This window comes from Talpa europaea (genome assembly GCF_964194135.1).
Source record: "Talpa europaea genome assembly, chromosome: 12".
Taxonomy (NCBI): domain Eukaryota; kingdom Metazoa; phylum Chordata; class Mammalia; order Eulipotyphla; family Talpidae; genus Talpa; species Talpa europaea.
In genome coordinates, this window is record NC_140079.1 from 85798355 (window position 1) to 85817519 (window position 19165).

The 19165-nt window shown below is 46.4% G+C and overlaps 2 protein-coding genes across 2 annotated transcripts in view; both read right to left on the reverse strand.

Annotated features, from left to right (window-relative positions):
- Nucleotides 1-6570: 6570 nt before the first annotated feature.
- TMEM265 (transmembrane protein 265) lies at nt 6571-8275 on the reverse strand (the record flags this gene model as incomplete). The annotated part of the gene is made up of 2 exons (XM_084251051.1): nt 6571-6849; nt 8108-8275. The coding sequence occupies 2 exons, from the start codon at nt 8273-8275 to the stop codon at nt 6688-6690; spliced, it is 330 nt and encodes a 109-aa protein (XP_084107177.1). The 3' UTR covers nt 6571-6687.
- A 1885-nt stretch (nt 8276-10160) lies between these two features.
- The window catches only part of SRCAP (Snf2 related CREBBP activator protein), a 31107-nt gene continuing 22102 nt past the window's right edge, over nt 10161-19165 (reverse strand). Inside the window, exons 24-32 of the mRNA XM_084250517.1 lie at nt 17586-17851; nt 17248-17450; nt 15686-15855; nt 15341-15537; nt 15136-15250; nt 14817-14936; nt 13223-13417; nt 13006-13089; nt 10161-12897 (exon numbers count right to left, since the gene is read on the reverse strand). Coding sequence (XP_084106643.1) covers nt 10228-12897; nt 13006-13089; nt 13223-13417; nt 14817-14936; nt 15136-15250; nt 15341-15537; nt 15686-15855; nt 17248-17450; nt 17586-17851 — 4020 coding nt within the window. The 3' untranslated portion in view covers nt 10161-10227. The remainder of the gene's footprint in view (nt 12898-13005; nt 13090-13222; nt 13418-14816; nt 14937-15135; nt 15251-15340; nt 15538-15685; nt 15856-17247; nt 17451-17585; nt 17852-19165) is intronic.

Below are 19165 nucleotides of genomic sequence, written 5' to 3' on the forward strand. Positions count from 1 at the left end.
ATCTTGCCCAATAGCCAATGGCCAGAGCCGTCCGAAGACTGAAGTTCAAAAGTCCTTCTGATTGGAAACTGGTAGTCCAATAGGGAGCTGAGCGCCCCGAGGCTGGCGCGGGCGTTGGAACTCGAAGTCATCTCAGGCGACGTTAGGGCGGGGTTTCAAATACGGCCAATCAGCGCACGGCACCTGCTGGGGCGGCGCGGGCGGCGCTTGCTGCTGGCGTTTAGAGAGGCCGAGGGAGGGAGCCGGAAGTTAAGTTCCCCGGGAAGTATACGCCCTCTGGGCTTCTGGATGCTGGGCTTGCTGTGCCTGATTCCCGGACTCGGGCATGCCATCCCCGCCCCTCATTCTTCTTCCAACTGAAGTCGGCTCTTTTCAAATATTAGCAATCTGATCCAAAGCGCCCGCCTTGAGGGGCAGATCCAGCCCCTAAAATGCTCGGAAGCATCGTGGACCGCAGTTTGGCCACATGGTGCGCACCTGGACGAGCTTCCTCCAGTGGCTGCTCCGATTCTTCAGTATATCTAAAGCCCTAAATGCTCACCATCTGGGATTATACAAATTTCCCAGTCTTCAGCCACCCCCTGCTAAAAGCCACGGTCTGTATCGGTCACACTCTGTTCTCTCTGTTCTCTAAGCCTACCAGGTTGTGAGAGTTTGCCAGAGTAACTTCATTGCCCACTACTGCACAGTTCGACTTTGGCATTCACTCATTCAACAAATAATGAAGCATCCACATGGACAGCAATGAAAAGAAGCCCCTACCTTGTGGAAGTTAGATTCCAGAGAAAGGGGCACAGAATGAAGTCATTTAATCTTCCAGTAGCTTATCTTTGAAATGTCGTTTTGGGAAAGGAGTGAAACGGTCCTCTTTCCTTTCTTAGATGTTCAACCTCACTCCTACCTCTTTCTGATAAGCTCATGGCCCAGCACTGCTATGCAAGGGGAAAAAATGAATCCAAGTAACTTTTAAAAAAATATTTATTTATACAACTGGGGCACAGGCCAGGGGCGCGGGAGGATGAGAGAATTCACCAGAGACAGAGAGGGGAGCAGAACAGGCAGAGGGACTGAAAACACTTTTGAGGGGAGCAGCGGGTGAGGCAGGAGAGGTCTGCCGCACCATGTGGAAATCTCCCTGGCCAGCCTGGAATCAAACCGGCTCTGCAGAGGCTGCCGACATCACAGCGCTGCTCTCAACCAGCTGCGCCACCAGGGAGTCCCCAAGTTAACTTTTTAATGGACTACTTTCACTTCGTGCTCAGTCAAAACACTAGAGGATTGCAAAATCTTACTTAGGCATATTTGGTAATGGAGTAGTTTTTGAAATTGAGTAAATGAATATATTGACGTAGTTGGCAGAGTTCTTCGTATGGGAATATGGACTGGAGAAAGACGAGAAAGCTTATGACTGAAATTGGAGGTATGATTTTTTAAATAAATAATATTAGGCGCGCAGACCTCTCCTGCCGCCCGCTGCTTCCCTCAGCAGTGTATTTCAGTTTGCCTGCTCTGCTCCCCACTCTGGCTCAGGTGAATTCTCTTGCCCTCCCGCGCTTCTGACTGTACCCAGTGCTTGTATAAATAAAAATAAATCCTTAAAAATAAAATAAAATAGATAAAATTAGATATTTTCTAGTTTTAATTTCTGAAAGGCCTGGGAGCATAATATCCCAATAAAATGATACTGATTTCGGAGTAGCAGTCCCCAGTAAAAGGAACCAGGGTTCCGTAGAAGAAGGGATTCCAGGGCCTCCCTGGTGGCTCAGGCAGTTGAGCACAGCGCTGTGAAGCTGGACGCAGTCTCTGCAGAGCAGGTTCAATCCCACCATTCAGGGAGATACCCAAATGGCGCGGCAGACCTCTCCTGTCCCGCCCACTGCTCCCCTCAGCAGTGTACAGTCAGTCTGCCTGTTCTGTTCCCAGCTCTGTCTCTGGTGAATCCTCTCACCCTCACACACATCTGGCCTGTATGCATGAATAAATCTTTAAAAAAAGTAAAAGGATTCTGATGCTGGCACAGAGGAAGTACGTTTCATGTCAGAGAATAAGTGAAAAGACTTACCAGAATGACTCAAAAACCAGGTTGAAGTGGAGTCCACTGGTTTAAATCAAAACAAGAGAATGAGACTGAAAGGGCCCTAAGTGAGCCTTCTGATAGGCTGGAAACACTCTGTTCACTTACATGGTGACTAATAAGTATGGTCATATAAAAACATTCATCACCTGCACACTTAAGAGGTGTGTGCACTTCATGTAAATTATACCCCAACATTTTAAGAAGGATAATGACAGTGATGTATATAGTAACTTGAACAACAACAAAAAAAATCTGAGGCCACACTGACAATAAAAATTTCAAATAAATGAGAAAAAGATGTTAACAGAATGCCAACTAATAAATGTAGAAAGAATAATAAAGTTAAAACATGAATATTTTGTAAGTCTCATAATTGAGTTGGGCAAAGTATTAAAATTATTGGTGAAAGGGCCTCTGTGGTGGCACAAGGGATTAAGCGTTAGCACTATGAAGCAATCCACCACAGCCAGGGCAGCATGAGTTCGATCCCTGGCCAAGGAGGTGACACACATGGCACAGCAGACCTCTCCTGTCACGCCCCGCTGCTCCCCTCCGCTGTGTATTTCAGTCAATCCACCTCTTCTGCTCCCCACTCTCTCTGGTGAATCTTCACACATACACACACCCCAGCACCACTAGCCTATACCCCAGTTCTTATATGCATAAATAAGCCTTTAAAAAAATTAAAAAGATAAAATTATTGGCGAAAATTGCTGGGGAACAGGGTATTAATAGATTACTTTTTATTTATTTTATTTTTTTAATATATATATATTTTAAGATTTATTTATTTATTTATACAAGCACTGGGTACAGTCAGAAGCGCGGAAGGTGAGAGAATTCACTAGAGCCAGAGCGGGGAGCAGAACAGGCAAAAGGACCAAAGTACACTGCTGAGGGGAGCAGCGGGTGGCAGGAGAGGTCTGTGCACCATGTGGGACCCTCCTCTGGTGGCCGGGGAGCAGCCGGGGATCGAACCGGCGCTGCAGAGGCTGCAGGCAGCTTCACAACCCAGCACTCAACTGCTGCGCCACCGGGGAGGCCTAGATTACTTTTTTTTTTTTATATAGAGGCATGTTTTATTTGTTTGTTTGTTTGTTTTTTGTTTATACATGCACTGGGTACAGTCAGAAGCGCGGGAGGGTGAGAGAATTCACCAGAGCCAGAGCGGGGAGCAGGGCAGGCAGAGGGACCGAAGTACACTGCTGAGGGGAGCAGCGGGCGGCAGGAGAGGTCTGCGCGCCATGTGGGACCCTCCTCCGGTGGCCGGGGAGCAGCCGGGGATCGAACCGGTGCTGCAGAGGCTGCAGGCAGCTTCGCAACCCAGCGCTCTACCGCTGCGCCACCGGGGAGGCCCCCTAGATTATTTTTTAATTACAAAAAAAAAATTATCTTGAAGAAATCTGACAGACACTAACCAAATTATTAATCTTACCATCACCAAGAGGAGGGAGGACTGGCACCATATGCTTTCTGATGTGATGTACTGAGGACACACAGTAGTCCTACCAAAAATTCAGAACCTGAATTCAATCATAAGAACCCAATTTGAGGGCCTCCCTGGTGGCACAGGGGTTAAAGTCAGTGCTAGCACAAGTCTGATGCCCAGCCAGGAAGCTGACCCACATGGCATACAGACCTCCCGTTGCACCCGTTGCTCCCCTCAGCAGTGTATTTCAGTAGATCTGCCTGTTCTGCTACCCACTCTGTCTCTGGTGAATCCTCTCATCCCCCACACCTGTGGCTTACACCCCAGTTCTTATATGCATAAATAATTAAATCTTTAAAAAAAAAATTTGAGATACTACAAACTGGCCTTACTTCAAAAATGTCATGAAGGACAAAAAAAAGGACAAGGACCCTTTCAAAATTGAAAATGAAATAAATAAATGTAAGGAGTGTTCCTACACTGGATTCTAAAGCAGAAGAGACAATTGCTATAAAGGACGTTACAGGGAAAATAATACATTTGAACACAGAATATATATTAAAAGATATTAATGGTAACGTCTCTGAATTAATTGCATTGAAGTTACATGAAAGAGTATCTTTGTTCTTAGGAGCTAAATCATGAAGTATTTAGGTGTGAAGAGCCTTCTTTACAACATACCTCAAACCTATCAGTAATGTGTGTATTTAGAAAGACATAAAAGTAATGAAATATTAAAAATTATAAATCTAGTCAAGGAATGGGCCTCCCCGGTGGCGCAGCGGTTGAGTGCTGGGTTGCGAAGCTGCCCGCAGCCTCTGTGGCGCCGGTTCAATCCCCGGCTGCTTCCCGGCCACCGGAGGAGGGTCCCGCATGGCGCGCAGACCTCTCCTGCCGTCCGCTGCTCCCCTCAGCAGCGTACTTCGGTCCTTCTGCCTGTTCTGCTCCCCGCTCTGGCTCTGGTGAATTCTCTCACCTTCCCGCGCTTCTGACTGTACCCAGTGCATGTATAAACAAAAAAAAAAAAAAAAAAACAAATAAAGAAAGAAAGAAAACATGCCTCTATAAAAAAAAAAAAATCTAGTCAAGGAATACACAAGTTCAGTAAAGTATACGTTTATTTATGCATACAAGAACAGGAATAAAGTATTTTACTGTTCTGTGGGTTTAAAATTATTTCATAATCTGGCTTCCCTGGTGGTGCAAAGGGTTAAGCACTGCACCACGAAGCAATCCGCAGCCTCTGCAGCATGAGTTCGATCCCTGGCCAGCCAGGAAGCAACCCACATGGTGAAACAGACCTCTCCTCCACTGCGCCCAGCAGCAGTGTATTTCAGTCTGTCTGTTTCCCACTCTGTCTCTGGTGAAGACTCTCACCCCCCACACCTCTGGCCTGTACCCCAGTTCTTGTATGCATAAATAAATCTTTTTTAAAAAATTATTTCATAATCTTTAAAAAATAACGATCTCATTCAATCAGTTTGGGGAAATGGGATATTCTCATCTAATAAAATGATACTGCTGATTATTCAAATATTAACTTTTAAAGATTCTGTAAAAATCCTCTCCAACATGCATTATCTTGATGCCTAGGCAGCACTTGACATCAATTAAATCTCTAAGGGGTAAAGTAGAGACATAAGTTTTTTTTTTAAGCCTCTCAGGTTGTTCCAATGTGAAGTCAAATCTAAGAATCACTGCCCTGTATGTGGCTTCTATTCAATGTTATTCCAGCCTCTGGGACAACAATGGATTCTCTTCACTTTCCCCCTTGGGATACTTTGGCGCACTGAAGAAAACCAGTGTGCACCTCTCCCTCTCTCTTCAGTGTGCAACAGCTCTAATTCCTTTGGATTTTCTGTTTGTCTCTGAGTTATAGTGAAGTAACAAAAAATTCCATTCTTGGAACACACGTACGCCAAGAGACACTTATAAGAATGTCCACAGCAGCATGATTCATAATATCCCCGAACTGAAAACATTCCAAAGTCCACCAACAGAAAATGGGTAAATTGTAATATATTCATATAATGGGATACTATACAGTAATAAAAACTACAGCTACACCAAATACTGATTAATCTCAAATGGTAAATTAAAAAAAAGACAAAAAGAACACAATTTCATTTATACAATGTTCACATGCAGGCAAAGCTAAACTACATTGTCAGAAATCAAAATGTAGTTTCCCGTAGGAAGGAATGGAGAGAAGGTATGGTATAAAAGGAGGTTTTGCGATGTTGGCAATGTTCAATTTCTTGACCGAATGGTGGTTTTTCAGATGTTTGTGTTCATTTACTGAGCTGTATATTCTGAATATTTTCCTGTATTTGAGATACACTTCACAGTTTTAGAATGTTTAAAATAGTACCATGAGGGCCAAGATAAAAGATCAAAATTCATTATAACCATAGAGCTTCATACACAGGATGGCAGTTTGTTATCCAATTCTTTCACTCCTCTCTCTGCTATGGAACCATAATGTCTGGGTCCAATCCCAGGTCTGTCCCTTACTACCTATGTGACTTTGGGTAATCTGTGTCTGTTTCCTCAACAATAAAATGAGAACAGTGGTACCCATTAGTGAGGGGTTTTGAGGACTGAAGGAGTTAGGAAATATAAAGTGCTTAGAACACAACTGGGATATAGTAAATACTAAGTAGCAGCTGCTACTACTCTTCCTCTCTGCTTCAGGGTCTCTGTTGATGTGGAAGGAAGAAGCTGGGGTCTTTCCAAAGCAAAAAGAACAATCCTCTCCCCTTAATTAGATGTCCTATCTGGCTCTCACCAAAGACCCAGGCCAAAGCATGGGATGAACAATTAAACAGGAGCATTTCACTAATAAAAAAGTTTTTATTATGAAACAAATTTTTTCTAATAAAATCAGGTCTGGTGTCCAACCCCGCCTCTCTGGGTAAAGACCCATAGGATGAGGTTGGGGGCAATAGGGGTGGTGGGCACTGGAAGAACAGAGTAGGCTAGGCTGACCTCCCCCATCATCGGGTCTTATTCCTATGTCTCAGCTGCTTCCTTCCTTTTATAAAAACTAAAAGCTCTTCCAAAACCCTTTGAGAGGCACCATTCTCCTGGCCAGGAAGGACCATTGCTAGCACCAGTCCCTAGCAATACCGCACTGCAGGATCCAGGAGGTCTCGACTGACTCCGCAGAGGCCACCCAGGGTCATTCAGCCTGGGCGATGGCGTAGGAGAGCAGCCACAGCAGCAAGGGGCCCAGAATAAGAACAGCAAGCCAGACAGCAAAGCTGGCCAGGATGAACCTCCGGGCCCGGGCCCCCCAGTGCACTGCCTCCTCCAACTGGCCTCTCTTATGCCGCTCTTCTGCCTGTGGGGGCAAGTTTTTGGTTAGGTTTTCCCCCTGCTTCTGCCCCAAAGCGCCTTTGCCTCACTCCACTCCTCCATCCCTGTCATGGCTCAAAACTTCATACCCAAATCCTCTAACTCCCTCTCTGATCTCTCTCTCATGCCTTATCTGAAAAGTAAGGAACCCACTCTACCTTGCCTACTGTTCAAAGTAGTTATTGTTACCTCACAAGAATGCAGGTGGTACTCACAAGCACAGAGGTACTCACAAGAGTACTTTTCACATCTTTTATCCTCCTCTCCTTTTCTACTCAGACCAGATCCATTCAGAATCTGGAATTGTTGGCAAGAAAGAGTATCTTGGGATATTTAATTCATGTCCAACCAAGTGACATTCCATCCTCATAAGCCCACTGGGCTTTATCTTTTTCATTAAGAATTTTTTGATCATTTTGCCCTAATTAAACCCAGAAATTGTTATGATAGAAATAGTTTCTAAGTATTAAAATACAATCAGGGTTGAGAAAACTCAAGCGTGATGTTTAAGCTAACCTGTGTGGCCTTATATGTCTTTACACATATGTGCAGGTTCTATTAGCTGTTTTGAAATGGCAAAGTCCTTTCAAACACCCCATAGGTTAATCACTGCTTGGTTGCCTCCAGTGTTGCCCCTTCCAACTCAACCTCTATGTAGGCCTTGGGAGTGAATTTGCTGAAATACAAATCTGACCATGTCACTTTTCTCTGCAAAAACCCTTCAATGGCTTCCAGTACTTTCAAGATCAAGTTGAAACTCTTCAGCACAGCTCTTGGGTATCTGAGCACTGCGGCTTAACCTCTCACTTCTCATTGGTCCAGCATGCCAAATAAATAGTCTAGGGCTTTATATATATTGCTCACTTTACCTGGAATGTCCTTTCAACCTTATTCACTCATCATCCTTTAAGGTTACTTTTCTATCACATCCCCTACGGATGACTTTCCTGTCATCTACTTCACTATACATAATCACATGCATCATCCCTGGCTCCCAGAATACCCTGTGCTTCCTCATCATAGTACTGATGTGCTGCATTCCTTATCCATTTTCACAGCTGTCTCTTTTCTTAGACTGTGGGCCTTCTGATAGCAGGAAACAGGTCTTATTCTTATGTCCAGGCCCAGAGCCAAACTCTGGTAAGTACTTAGTAACTGATGTGGATTGTTCAGAAATAGGAAACCATTGCTTTACTGTTCCCACCCTTCCACCCCCAACTCCCATAAGGAATTGCATTCCTCACCTTGATGGCAAAAACAAGGGCCACAACTCCCAGGCAAGAGCAGCCACAGATAATGCTAGTAGCTGCCAAGTAGCGGAGGCGGAGCCAGCAGCAACGGATGGGGGATGGAGAATGAGCAGCTTCCGTGTTGCACACCAAGCTCTCCACTGCCTTCTCCTCGTCCTCCATCACCTGTGGGCGATATGGTCAAGGTATCTGTAAACTCAATTGAGCTCCTCATCTGGCTTGCTCAGACTCCACCCCTTTTCTGATGAAGTCCTTGTGACTTAGCTCAACTCTCTGGAATGCTACCTTACCAGGGAATACCTCTAGTGACTCACAGACCAAGAAGGTAATGTGTGATTAGAACCCTTATTTCTCAGCCTAAGATTCCAAGTCTTTAAACGCAAGCCAATGTGAACATAGCATTATCTGCATTACTTATTAAGTGAGGAGAAGCAAAATAACAGGTGCATACTGAGCAGGAGAAAAAACAAAATCTCAGAAGCTGCTAGGAATGAGACTATCCAAATCAGTGATTTTAAACTATATCTCAAAGGGTCCTAAAATGTCCCACAGGCTATGATTATTAAAGGATCAGATGGACACCTGGGACCTTGTAACCACTTCAAGCAAATCAGCTCTACCATGTGAAAACACAGCACTGGAGATGGGAGACAAGGAAAAAGCACCCATCTCAAGCTTTCTTGTTTGTAGCTGAGAAAACTGAACCTCAGAAAGCCCTTCTCTTCCCAATTTGGGAGTGTCCTTTGCTATGCTCACCCCTGCCTCCTCCTTTTAACCCAGGCCACATAACACAGATTAAGTCTGCATGACCTCATTACTCACAGAAACCTGCATAATGGTCTCCTAGTTAATCATGTCCCATCTCAAGTTCTGAGTTCCAGTATCTAACCACCTGTTCCTACCCTCATATCCAACAATTCTCCTACATCCCTACATCCTAGACAAAATCGGTCCGTATGCAGCTTTCTCAACACAACGAAGGATAGAAAGGGTGAAAAAAGCAAGATAAGCAGAGTATGTGCCACAAAGCTGCTAGATTGACTATGTGGAAAGAACTCATGAGGTAAACAGTGTGCCATCACAGAGAGAACGTGTCCAGAGTTCAGCTCAGAGAAAATATGAAAAAGAAAAGGGATTCTTACCTGGCTATAGGCCTTGAGGGACTGTGAGTTTCCGCTCCTGGCTCAGGTTTGATTTGGCTTGGGTGGAGATGGAGCTGACTCAGGGCTCCAAGCCAAGCCCAGGGGTGGGATTGGGTGTGGCCAGTCACCACCTTAAGAGACTACAAGCTCAGAAGGGGGCGTGGCTGACACAAACCAGTTTGGCTAGATGAGAAAGGCAAGGGGTGGGAGTAAGGAGTAACTAGAGGTAGGATACCTACCTTCTGTAAAAGTAAAAGCACCTGAACAAGAGGGATAAAAGAGAAAAATCTGAGGCACCAGAGAGCACTTGGAGGGAAAGATCAGAAAGTAAGAACAGGAAAGAAAAGTATGAGGTGCTGAGGGATTTAAACTTTCGGGAAATTCACACTCCCAGTTCAGATTTGCCAATCTTCCCCCTTCTTGGATACAAATTTCTGTCTAAGATATAGAGTTCTGGATTAAAGTCGAGATCCTAGGGTTTTGGAAAGAGTGAGAGAGGGGAAAAAAGTGCTGCCCAAGTTCCCACCCAACCCTCCACCAGACCAGAAAAATAGAAGCCTCCTTACGCGGATGCTCATACAGAAACTAAGTTTATTATTTTTTTCTTCTTAAAAAAAAAAAAAAAGGAAAAAAAAACTCATTGTAGAGAGAAGCCCCTCCCCCTTCCCCTAAGGGTGGGGGGCTGTGAAAGATAGCTGGGGAATCAAGTACAAGGGGGTGGGGACAGAGACTATCTTGCCACCCTTAACACTGCCCAGCCATGTGGGGTGGAAGGGAAGGGGATGTGTGAAGAGCCCCATTTCCATGACAACCAGTTGCCTACCCCCTACTTTGGTGGAAAGAAGGGAGAAGGCCCTTATGTCTCCCTGGAGGCTTTCCCCCTCAAGACTTCAAGTAGTGGTTAACAGAGTCAGGCCTGGTTGTGGAGGGAGAGGGACCATGGTGGAAAGCCTAGGTAGAGGGGCAGCCCATTCACGTCTTGGCCTTACGGCCTCTGTGACTAATGGTAGGGCCAGCCAGGTGGGGAGGGGCACTGCTACGCAGAATGCGCTGGTCCCCTTGGTTGGTGGCCCCACTGAGCCGGCGGGAGCCAGGCCTCCTGCGTGGGGTCCCATCACCTTCCTCCTCCTCACCCGAGGCTTCAGCCTCAGACTCCTCTACTGAACCCTCAGGCCCCAAGGGACTGGGGGGCTGTAGACGACCCCGCTTTGTTAGCCCAGGTCCACCACCAGCAGGGGCCCCTGCCCGTTTTCGAGGCACCTTCTCAGTCTCTAGCGGGGGGACTAGAGACCCTGGACGCAGCCGGGTGGAGCGCAGTTTTGGAGCTATTGAGATCACAGGAGGTGTCAATTCTAACCCACCTGGCCCACTATCTGCTAAATCCAAGTCATCCTGAATTACAGCCACCACCATGGACCCTTCACTCTTTCGTCCCCGAATCCCCTCTGCTTCAAGGCGCAGGCGGGCCAGGCGGGTGAGGGGGCGGCTTCCATCCTCATCAGAGGAACTACCCTCACTCTCCCCCTGGCCCTGGGCTTGCCGTCGCCTCCCCAATCCACAGCTCTCAAGGACAGAAGAGCTGTCACGGTCCAAGACAGGAAGCTGGCTAGGCCGAGGTGATGGTGGATTCTTGGGAGGTCGGCCCCGCTTCCGCTTGGGTGGGGATGATGAAATGGTGAGAGTTGTGACAGTGTTGGCGACAGTAGCAGTGGGACAGGCTAAGAGTGGTGGCAGCGGGAGTGGCTGTGTCCGGCTCTCTAAGTTGCCGTCCCCTGGAGATGAAATGGTCCCAGGAGTGGGCAAATCTCGTGCCTTAGGGGGCCGCCCACGCCTTCTTTTCTCCACAGGTGATAGGATGATGGACTCGGGTCTATGAATTGGCTGGGGTCCAAGAGGCTGGGGACCAGGAATAAGCTGGGGTCCTAGAACAGGCTCCGCAACAATAAGGGTCTCAGCCCCAGGGACCTGGTCAGCCCCGTTGGTTTTTCCCTTAGAGGTGGATGAAGGTGCTTCATCTACCCCTCGCCCAGCATCTGCTGGAGACCTGTTCTTCTTGGGGGGCCTCCCCCTCCGACGTTTCACAGCAGGAGGGGTGATGGCAAGCAATGCCCCTTCTCCATTCTCTGGACTGCCCCCACCAGTCACCCCCAGCTCAATGCGACGGCGAGCTATGAAGGGCTGCTGGGTTAGGGTGGGCAGTGTGGATGAAGGAGCAGCTTCACAGGGCCCACTGGTGGGAGGTGAGGATTCTGGCCCTGACATGCTGCGAGTAGATGGACTTCCTGGGCTGGCACCAGTCTCAGAGACCCCAGGCACTAGGGTGCTGGCAGTTGCCCGCTGCTGTCGCCGTCGCCTCACCAGTTCCTTTTCCTCTACCACAGTTACTAGTCGTCCTGGCAGCTTGCGAAGCACTTTGGGGCCTGGAGGCTGCCCTGGCCGGCCAGCCCCCTGACCCCTAATTTCTACATCAGCACTTGTGCGACGCCGAGGGGGCCGGGCAAGTGAAGGACCTTCAGGCGAGGAGGTGGCTGAGGATGAGGTTGATGGGGCTGCAACCTCAGCTGAAACAAGTTCCTGTGGCTTCTCTGGGCTGGAGATTGGAGTCTGGGCCTCCACCAGCTCTTCTGCTTTCTTGTCAGCCTCCAATGGCTCCTGAAGTAGCTCATCAGATGCTGCTGAGGGTGGGAGATCCAGCCCATTGCTCTCACTCAAACACATGGGCGCCTCCTTCCCATCAGGCAGCACTGTGAGGATGGGCCCCTCAGCAGACTCTGGCACCTCCTGCTCTTGACCGTTGGGGATGCTGCCAGCCTCCAGAGTTGGGCTAGGTGCAGAAGAGGTGAGAGAAAGGTTCTTCTCTGACATAGGTAGGATCTCAACAGCAACGGGCAACAGATCCTTAGGGGGCACAAGAGTATGCAGGGAAGTCTCGGAACTGGCAATATCAGCCAGCTCTAGGGATTCGGCAGATGCCAATGCTTGTGCACACAGCTCTGCCTCAGGCCCCAGTCCCAAAGGGAAGTTGGTGACTGGGGGGGAGACGGGTACAGAAGGTAGACCAAGCAGGGAAGGGGAAGAAGGAGTTATGAGAGAGGTTTGGGTTGGAGGTGGAGTATGAGTTGGTGGAGGGGTACAAGCAGGAGGAGGGGTACAGGCAGAAGAACAAGAGGAAGGAATCTGCGAAGGAGGAAGTGGGGGAGAAGGTAGGATATGGACAGGAAGTGTGGTCATTGGACTGGGGGCTGAAATGGGGATCGGGGCAGGGACTGGAACAGGGGTTGGGGCAGGGATTGTAGCAGAAGCAGAAGTTGGAGTGGGTCGAGGTCTAGGTGATGGCCGGGGAACTCGTTCCCTGGCAGGGCTGCAGCGAGGGGGAGTGGAGGTGCTGCGGGCATGATGGGTGGATGTGACAGGAGTGTGGTTTGCCCCTTGAGTCTCAGCCCGGGCTCCACGAAGACGCTCACTGACGCGAGTCCCTGGCCTTTCAGGGGCCTTTGCCTTCTTACTGCGTCGGTGGCTGCCTCCACCAGTCCCACAGGAAACCTCATCCCCAGCCCCTGGCCCCTCCTCCTCCTCTTGGGGTAAGCGGAAGACCTCCTCCTTGGCTTGGTCCAGGTCCTTGCGGGCAGCTTCCACTTGCTCCTACCAACAACAGAGCCCATGGGGTGGTCGGAGGGAGGCAAGTAGGGCGGGGAGTAAGTAGAAAGCAACAGCTTCCCACTTCTAGCCCCATCCCCTAGAAATACTCACTTCTGCCTGCTTGAGCTCCTCTCGGCTCACCTCCTCCAGTGAGGCTTCCAGGAATTTCATGGCATACCGCTCAATGGGAGTAAGCTGTGGGGAGGAAGAGTGGTGGTAAACACTGAGGTCTGGTGTCCAGGGCCCATCATTTTTGATTATGATTGCTAGGGAAAATAGGAGAGTCACAGAGTCCAGAAGGAGTTGTTGAAATTAGTCCAACACTGACCTGTTCTACAAGGGCAGCAATTTCCTGCTCAGCCCGGGACATCTCCTCATCTTCGGCCCCAGGTCGACTGGTCTCCTCTCCCTCACCAGCAGGAAACCCATCATTCTCATTAAATTCTGCAAGTTCAGCAACCTGTTCAGCCTTGGCCTGGGTAGCAGCACGGATATCCTCTTCATCCTCTGCTCGACATAATGCCTTGTAAGGATATGGGGGGCAAAAACAAGAGCACTTTACTTTCTGTGGTTTCATTCTGGCAAAAGTTTACACCAAAGCAGGTTTACAACAGAACTCAACTCTCTCTGGGCTCCCTGAGTTACTAAAGCAATACATAGGATGAAATGGACTAGACCAAAACTCCCATCAGGGACAAAAAAACTGCTTGAGATCTCTAGCTCTACCTCCTTTTCCCAGTTAGCCTTAAGCTCATTTTAAAAAAGCAGTCCCAGGGGGCCTCCCTGGTGGCGCAAGGGGTTAAGATACAATCTATGAAGCTGTCTGCAGCCTCTGCAGCATGAGTTCGATCCCCTGGCCAGCCCGGGAGCAACCCACATGGTGCAGACCTCTCCTGACTCGTCCGCCGCTCTCCTCAGCAATGTACTTCGGTCAATCTGCCTGTTCTGTTCCCCACTCTGTCTCTGGTGAATCCTCTCACCCCCCCCCCACCTCTGGCCTGTACCCCAGCTCTTGTATGCATAAATAAATCTTTAATAAATAAATAAAATAAAAAAGCAGTCCCAGAAAACTTTGAATATAAAAAAGATGCACAATTATCTTTTGCATGGACAATAGACTAACATCTGATTTTTCCTGAGATGAATATCCAAGGAGCTCACACCAAAATTACCAAGGGAAGCAGCCTAGAGCATGCTCAGCAATGAGAGGAAGGCACTTTATTATCATCCCCATGATAATCTACACCTACAGTTCCTAAATACGTCTGAAAAAAATATAAAATGCTCAGAATTCACTCCCCAAAATCATGATTTAAAAGATTTTGAGATGGGTCCAGGAACTAATCCTTTTAAAAGCTTTCCACATAATAATAATATACATCAATATTTAGAAAGGAAGAATTTTGCACCGTATACTAAACACTTCCTACATCTATTGTGTCATTTAATCCTTAGTTACTTTCTTCTCATTAGTATTTCAGAGAAGTGAAAAGTGAGGCTCAGAAGATTAAACAGATGGCTTGAATACAAATATTAAGAAGCATTGTCAGCATGCAAGTCTAAGTTAGAACTCCAATCCTGTCTCATATGAAGCATGTGAACCAATAAGCAACCAACTTGTAACTATCAAAGGCCAACTGTAAGCTGGGAAGCAGCAGGAACAGCAGTGCTCCCTCTCTACCACCAAATCCCCAGCTAGCTGATATGGCCAGTTCCAAGACGTCCCCTCTTGGTCTGCCCCTTGAGGTTCTGTTGCCCAATGCTATTGTGATCCTACCTATGTCAGAGAAGAACCTTTTTCTTACTTCTTCTGCATCTAGCCCAACTCTAGACACTGGTGGTATTGGCCAGCTCAACAGATCAAGAAAGAACACTCATTGGAACATTTGCTCTACTCTAGGGACTGTCCACTCCTTTTTCACCTGCTCCAGGATATGGGTCTGCTTGCTGGCTACAGCTTCCTCCTCCTCTTCTGGGGCAGAGGGTGCAGACGACCCAGATGTCTCCTCCAGAGGCATATCGAACAGCTCTCGGATGGTCTGCTATTGGACAGAGGGAAAAGTGTTAGAACCCTCAGAATGCTGTTCTCAGGGCTACAGCTATGAGGCTGATAGTTCTTGGAAGTAATAGAAGTGCCACTTCTTGATAAGCCAGGTCTGTGGAGGCCAAAGCACCCTCTTTAATAAGATGTAACTCCTATAGAAATAGCAGTTGTCTCCTGCATAGGCTAAATCTTAGTACCTGTTTAAAATACGCTGTGGTAAAGTTGCCTCCCTCAATGGCCATGTCTCCCAACATTCTCTTCTGATTTGCCTTTTTAAGGATGTTCTCCTCCACTGTTCGTTCACTGATAAGCCTGGGGATGATGAAGGTCATATGTAAACAAACACATTAATAAGACACCATCTGCCAAGGGGAAGCAAGGTGAGGGGAGACTAGGCAATACCTATAAATGTGAACATCTCGGGTTTGGCCGATTCGGTGACAACGATCCTGGGCCTGAGCGTCCATGGTGGGATTCCAATCACTGTCATAAAAAACAACAGTGTCTGCTCCCGTCAGGTTCACGCCCACACCCCCACTCCGAGTTGATAGGATGAAGCAGAATATGCGTTTGTCTGCATTGAATCGTTCCATCAAGGCCTAGAGGGAAAGGAAAACAAATACAGTGTTGGAAGACAAATCTCCCCAAAAGACTCAAAGCTTACTTGTATCCTTCCTGGGACCCCAGGCCTGGAAAAAGGGGACAGAGCTGTGGTCAGCCTCTAAGGGCTGTAGATGCCTAGGTTACCTGTCTCTGTTCAACTCTAGTAGACCCATCCAGACGCAAGTAGAGATGGCCATGGTAGGTGAGAAACTGCTCCAGTACATCCAGCATTCGGGTCATCTGGGTGAATATGAGCACCCGGTGGCCCTCCGCCTTGAGCTGTCGCAACAGCACTGCCAACGTTTGCAACTTTCCTAAAGAGATATGAAGGTATACAGGGAGCTAGCTACAAGCTGGAATGGGGAAAACATTTAGCATTGGAATGGTGTAGTTAAAAGATAATCAAAGTTTCAGGCCAGGGTTTTAATTAGCCCAGGAAATCAATAATATTTAAATTTATATATTTTCTTTCCTTAACGGTATACTCTTCAGTCTGCTCCTGTCTTGGATTTTACTTCTTTGACAGTAATTAGGGGTAGGGTAATAAAGACCTCAGGGAGAAAAAAGGAATCCTCTGTTATGTTTGAGCAAGATATCTTTAAGTTTTGCACCTAGTTACATCAACTGAAACACAGAACAAATTTACATCAGCAAATCTATGGTCATGACTTACAGCAGGGATTTAAAATCACAAATCAGAAACATAGGATCTTATGAGGTTACCTAATTCAACCTCCCATCAAACACAAAAATAACTTCTCTATCAGAAAATCTCCAAACATGTTACTATAGAATTACCTGCACATGGTTGTAGCAAAAATTACTATTGTCCAACAGGGATACCTCCAGAGATCTCTTGAAGCCAGGCAACGGAGGCCCCAGCCCAACCCCAGAAGATAAATCATGACAGGTCTAAATAAGCCACAGTTCTCTTAGTCATCTTTCTGTTAGGGATTGTTCAAGAAATGTACGTATGGCCCAATTTCAGCCAATGAATTGTGAAGCAAAGTCAATTAGGAGGGTTTTCTTTCCCACAAAGTCAGACTTCCTAGGAGTGTTTTGTCTCAACCCCTTGCTTCCAGCTTGGAGCATTGATGGGTTCCCTGGAGTTACGACAATCATCTTAAGACCATGAAAAAATAAGCATTAGAATAAAAACAAAAAAATCAAAGAATGGTAAGGCAAGGTAGAAAAAAATAGAAGGTCCTGGGTCCATGAAGATACCTCATCTATACACCATTATTCTCAGAATTTCTTATTAGATAAACAAAAAATGCTGTCGTCATTGAAGGCACTACCAGTTAGTGTCTGTTAAATGCATTCTAACCAATACAAGGATCCATGCCTTTTCCCAAAACAACAACTACTCTATGTTTTCTTAGACTACCTTTCTTCATAAACTGAAAGCTCTACACCATGCTATCTTATTTGTCACTATATCCCAAATGATTAAAAAATAGATGATCACCAAAATAATCACTGAATAAGTGAGTTAGCAGGACAAATTTTCAACTTTCATCAAAAATCAAATTCATGAATGCCAAAAATCCATCATACAGCCTAAATTTCATTTTGCCTATAGCAAAACCTAATAAAAACTATTTAATGAAATCCACAGAGATTATTTATATACAGCATCACTGATATAACAGTCTCGCTACTACAGAGAAAGAGGCCAAGGGACCACTACTGGCCAGTGTACTCACCGCAATCATACTGGATGAGCCTCAAGTCAGGGAACTGGGTGCGCATGTTACACACAATTCGGTGCAAAGGACGAGCCCGGGGCCAGAGTTCACAGGCCAACTGCTCCTGAAAGGCTGCCTGACGTGGGGCCAGCCAAGGCGGTGGGTGGCAGGCATGCAGGGAAGGGGGAGGAGCCTCCACAGGAGGCATGACAAAGATGAACCTGCAAAAGAAGGCAAAGAGGGTAAAAGACGGCACTCTAAAAAGCCCCAGAAGCTAGCACCTTCACCAGCCCTAATCACTACATTCACTCTGAGGCCCCAAGACCCGCTTCCCATTAGCACTTAGCCCTGCCAACCTCTCAATGATTTCTGACAGCTGGTCTAGTCGTTGCTGGGGAAACAGTACAGCCCGGCGGGCAGCCTCGGTATAAGTCCAAAAGGTAGGATGGCTGGGGCCAGGAGAACGAGGGCCGATGGGACTGGCAACAGGTTGGGATAGGGTACAGAAATCCAAGACTTCAGTCCCATACACAGGTGCCAGGGCCCCATGAGCCTCACTAAGTTGGAAAATCCGTTCCAGGCGTTCAGACCGCTGCCGCTTCCGCTTTTCCTCCAGAGTGTCCTATGGGTAAGGGGGGAAAAAAAAAACAGCAAATATGAAAAAGTAATAATTAGTCCCCTTATTAAAAAAACCTAAAATTTCCTCCCATAATTAAACATAAATCTATGGAAACTATGATTCAAAAATACACTGCTTTTAGTAGTTTTTAGTAGTCAGCTTTTAGTAATTTTCCAAGTCGAATTATTCCTCTCACATTGTTACAAATAACTTTGCCACAAGTTTGATTTTTCCTTGTATGCTACCAAAGTAGAATGCATGAACACTGAAAATCAAGATCCACACATCAAACAAGCGTATAAGAAAAGATGAGAACTTTCCTATATAAACACTTAATTCCAGAACAAGTTAATTTTTTTAATTTATTAAAAATTAATTTTTAATTTATTTTTTAATTCCAAGTTATTTTTTTTTGCAATGAACCCACAATTATTAAAAGCCTGCCTCAAACCACCAGCCAAGCTTCAAAGGAGCTAATCAAATCCATGGCTGGTTTCTGCCAAGGCCTAGTTTAGAATACGGTAGGTAGGGAGGAAACAGCTAAACAGACATATAGGTATCACCCTGAAAGAGAAAAGGGGAGTGTCCTGGCTGACCAGAAATCCGCCCCAAGCCTTTCCCATCTTTTGCTTTCAGTTTCATGGGCTAATACAACTGTTCTTCAAATTATTTATCATACTTACAATTTTACATTTGTATGATTCTTTAATTAATGTCTTCTACTCCCTAACCTGAAAGCCCAATATAATATGAGCTACATCTGTCCTTGCTTACTATACACTCATCCAGGTTCCAGGTTCATGACCTGGTACAAATTGGGAGCTCAATAAAAATATCTGTTAACAAAATAAATGATGATGGACATTGGACCCCCGCAAGAGATGGTCCTGAAAAAAAGTGTCCCAAATCTCCTTTTTTTGAATGCTACCTTAGCTTGACCTCTTGGCTCCTGGTGATCTAAATGAGAAGGAAAGCATATCAACAGCAGGAATATCAATATAGGCCAGCTCTCAAAAGTAGCAGCAAAGGAGAAAATATTTCCAAATCATTTCCCTGAAAAAAAAACTTGTCTCCAGAATACACAAAGAATTCTTACAATCAATGATACCACCTCACACCCACTAGATGGCAATAATCAAAAAGGCCTTGGCAAAGATGTGAAGAACCTGTACCCATTACAGGAGCTGGTAGGAATGTAAAATGGCATAGTCACTTTGAAAAACAGCTTCTCAAAATTTTAAATGTAGTGCTAAAAAAGTCCATAGTCTCAAACAGTTAAGTTACCATATGACCCAGCAAGTCTATTCCTAGGTATAT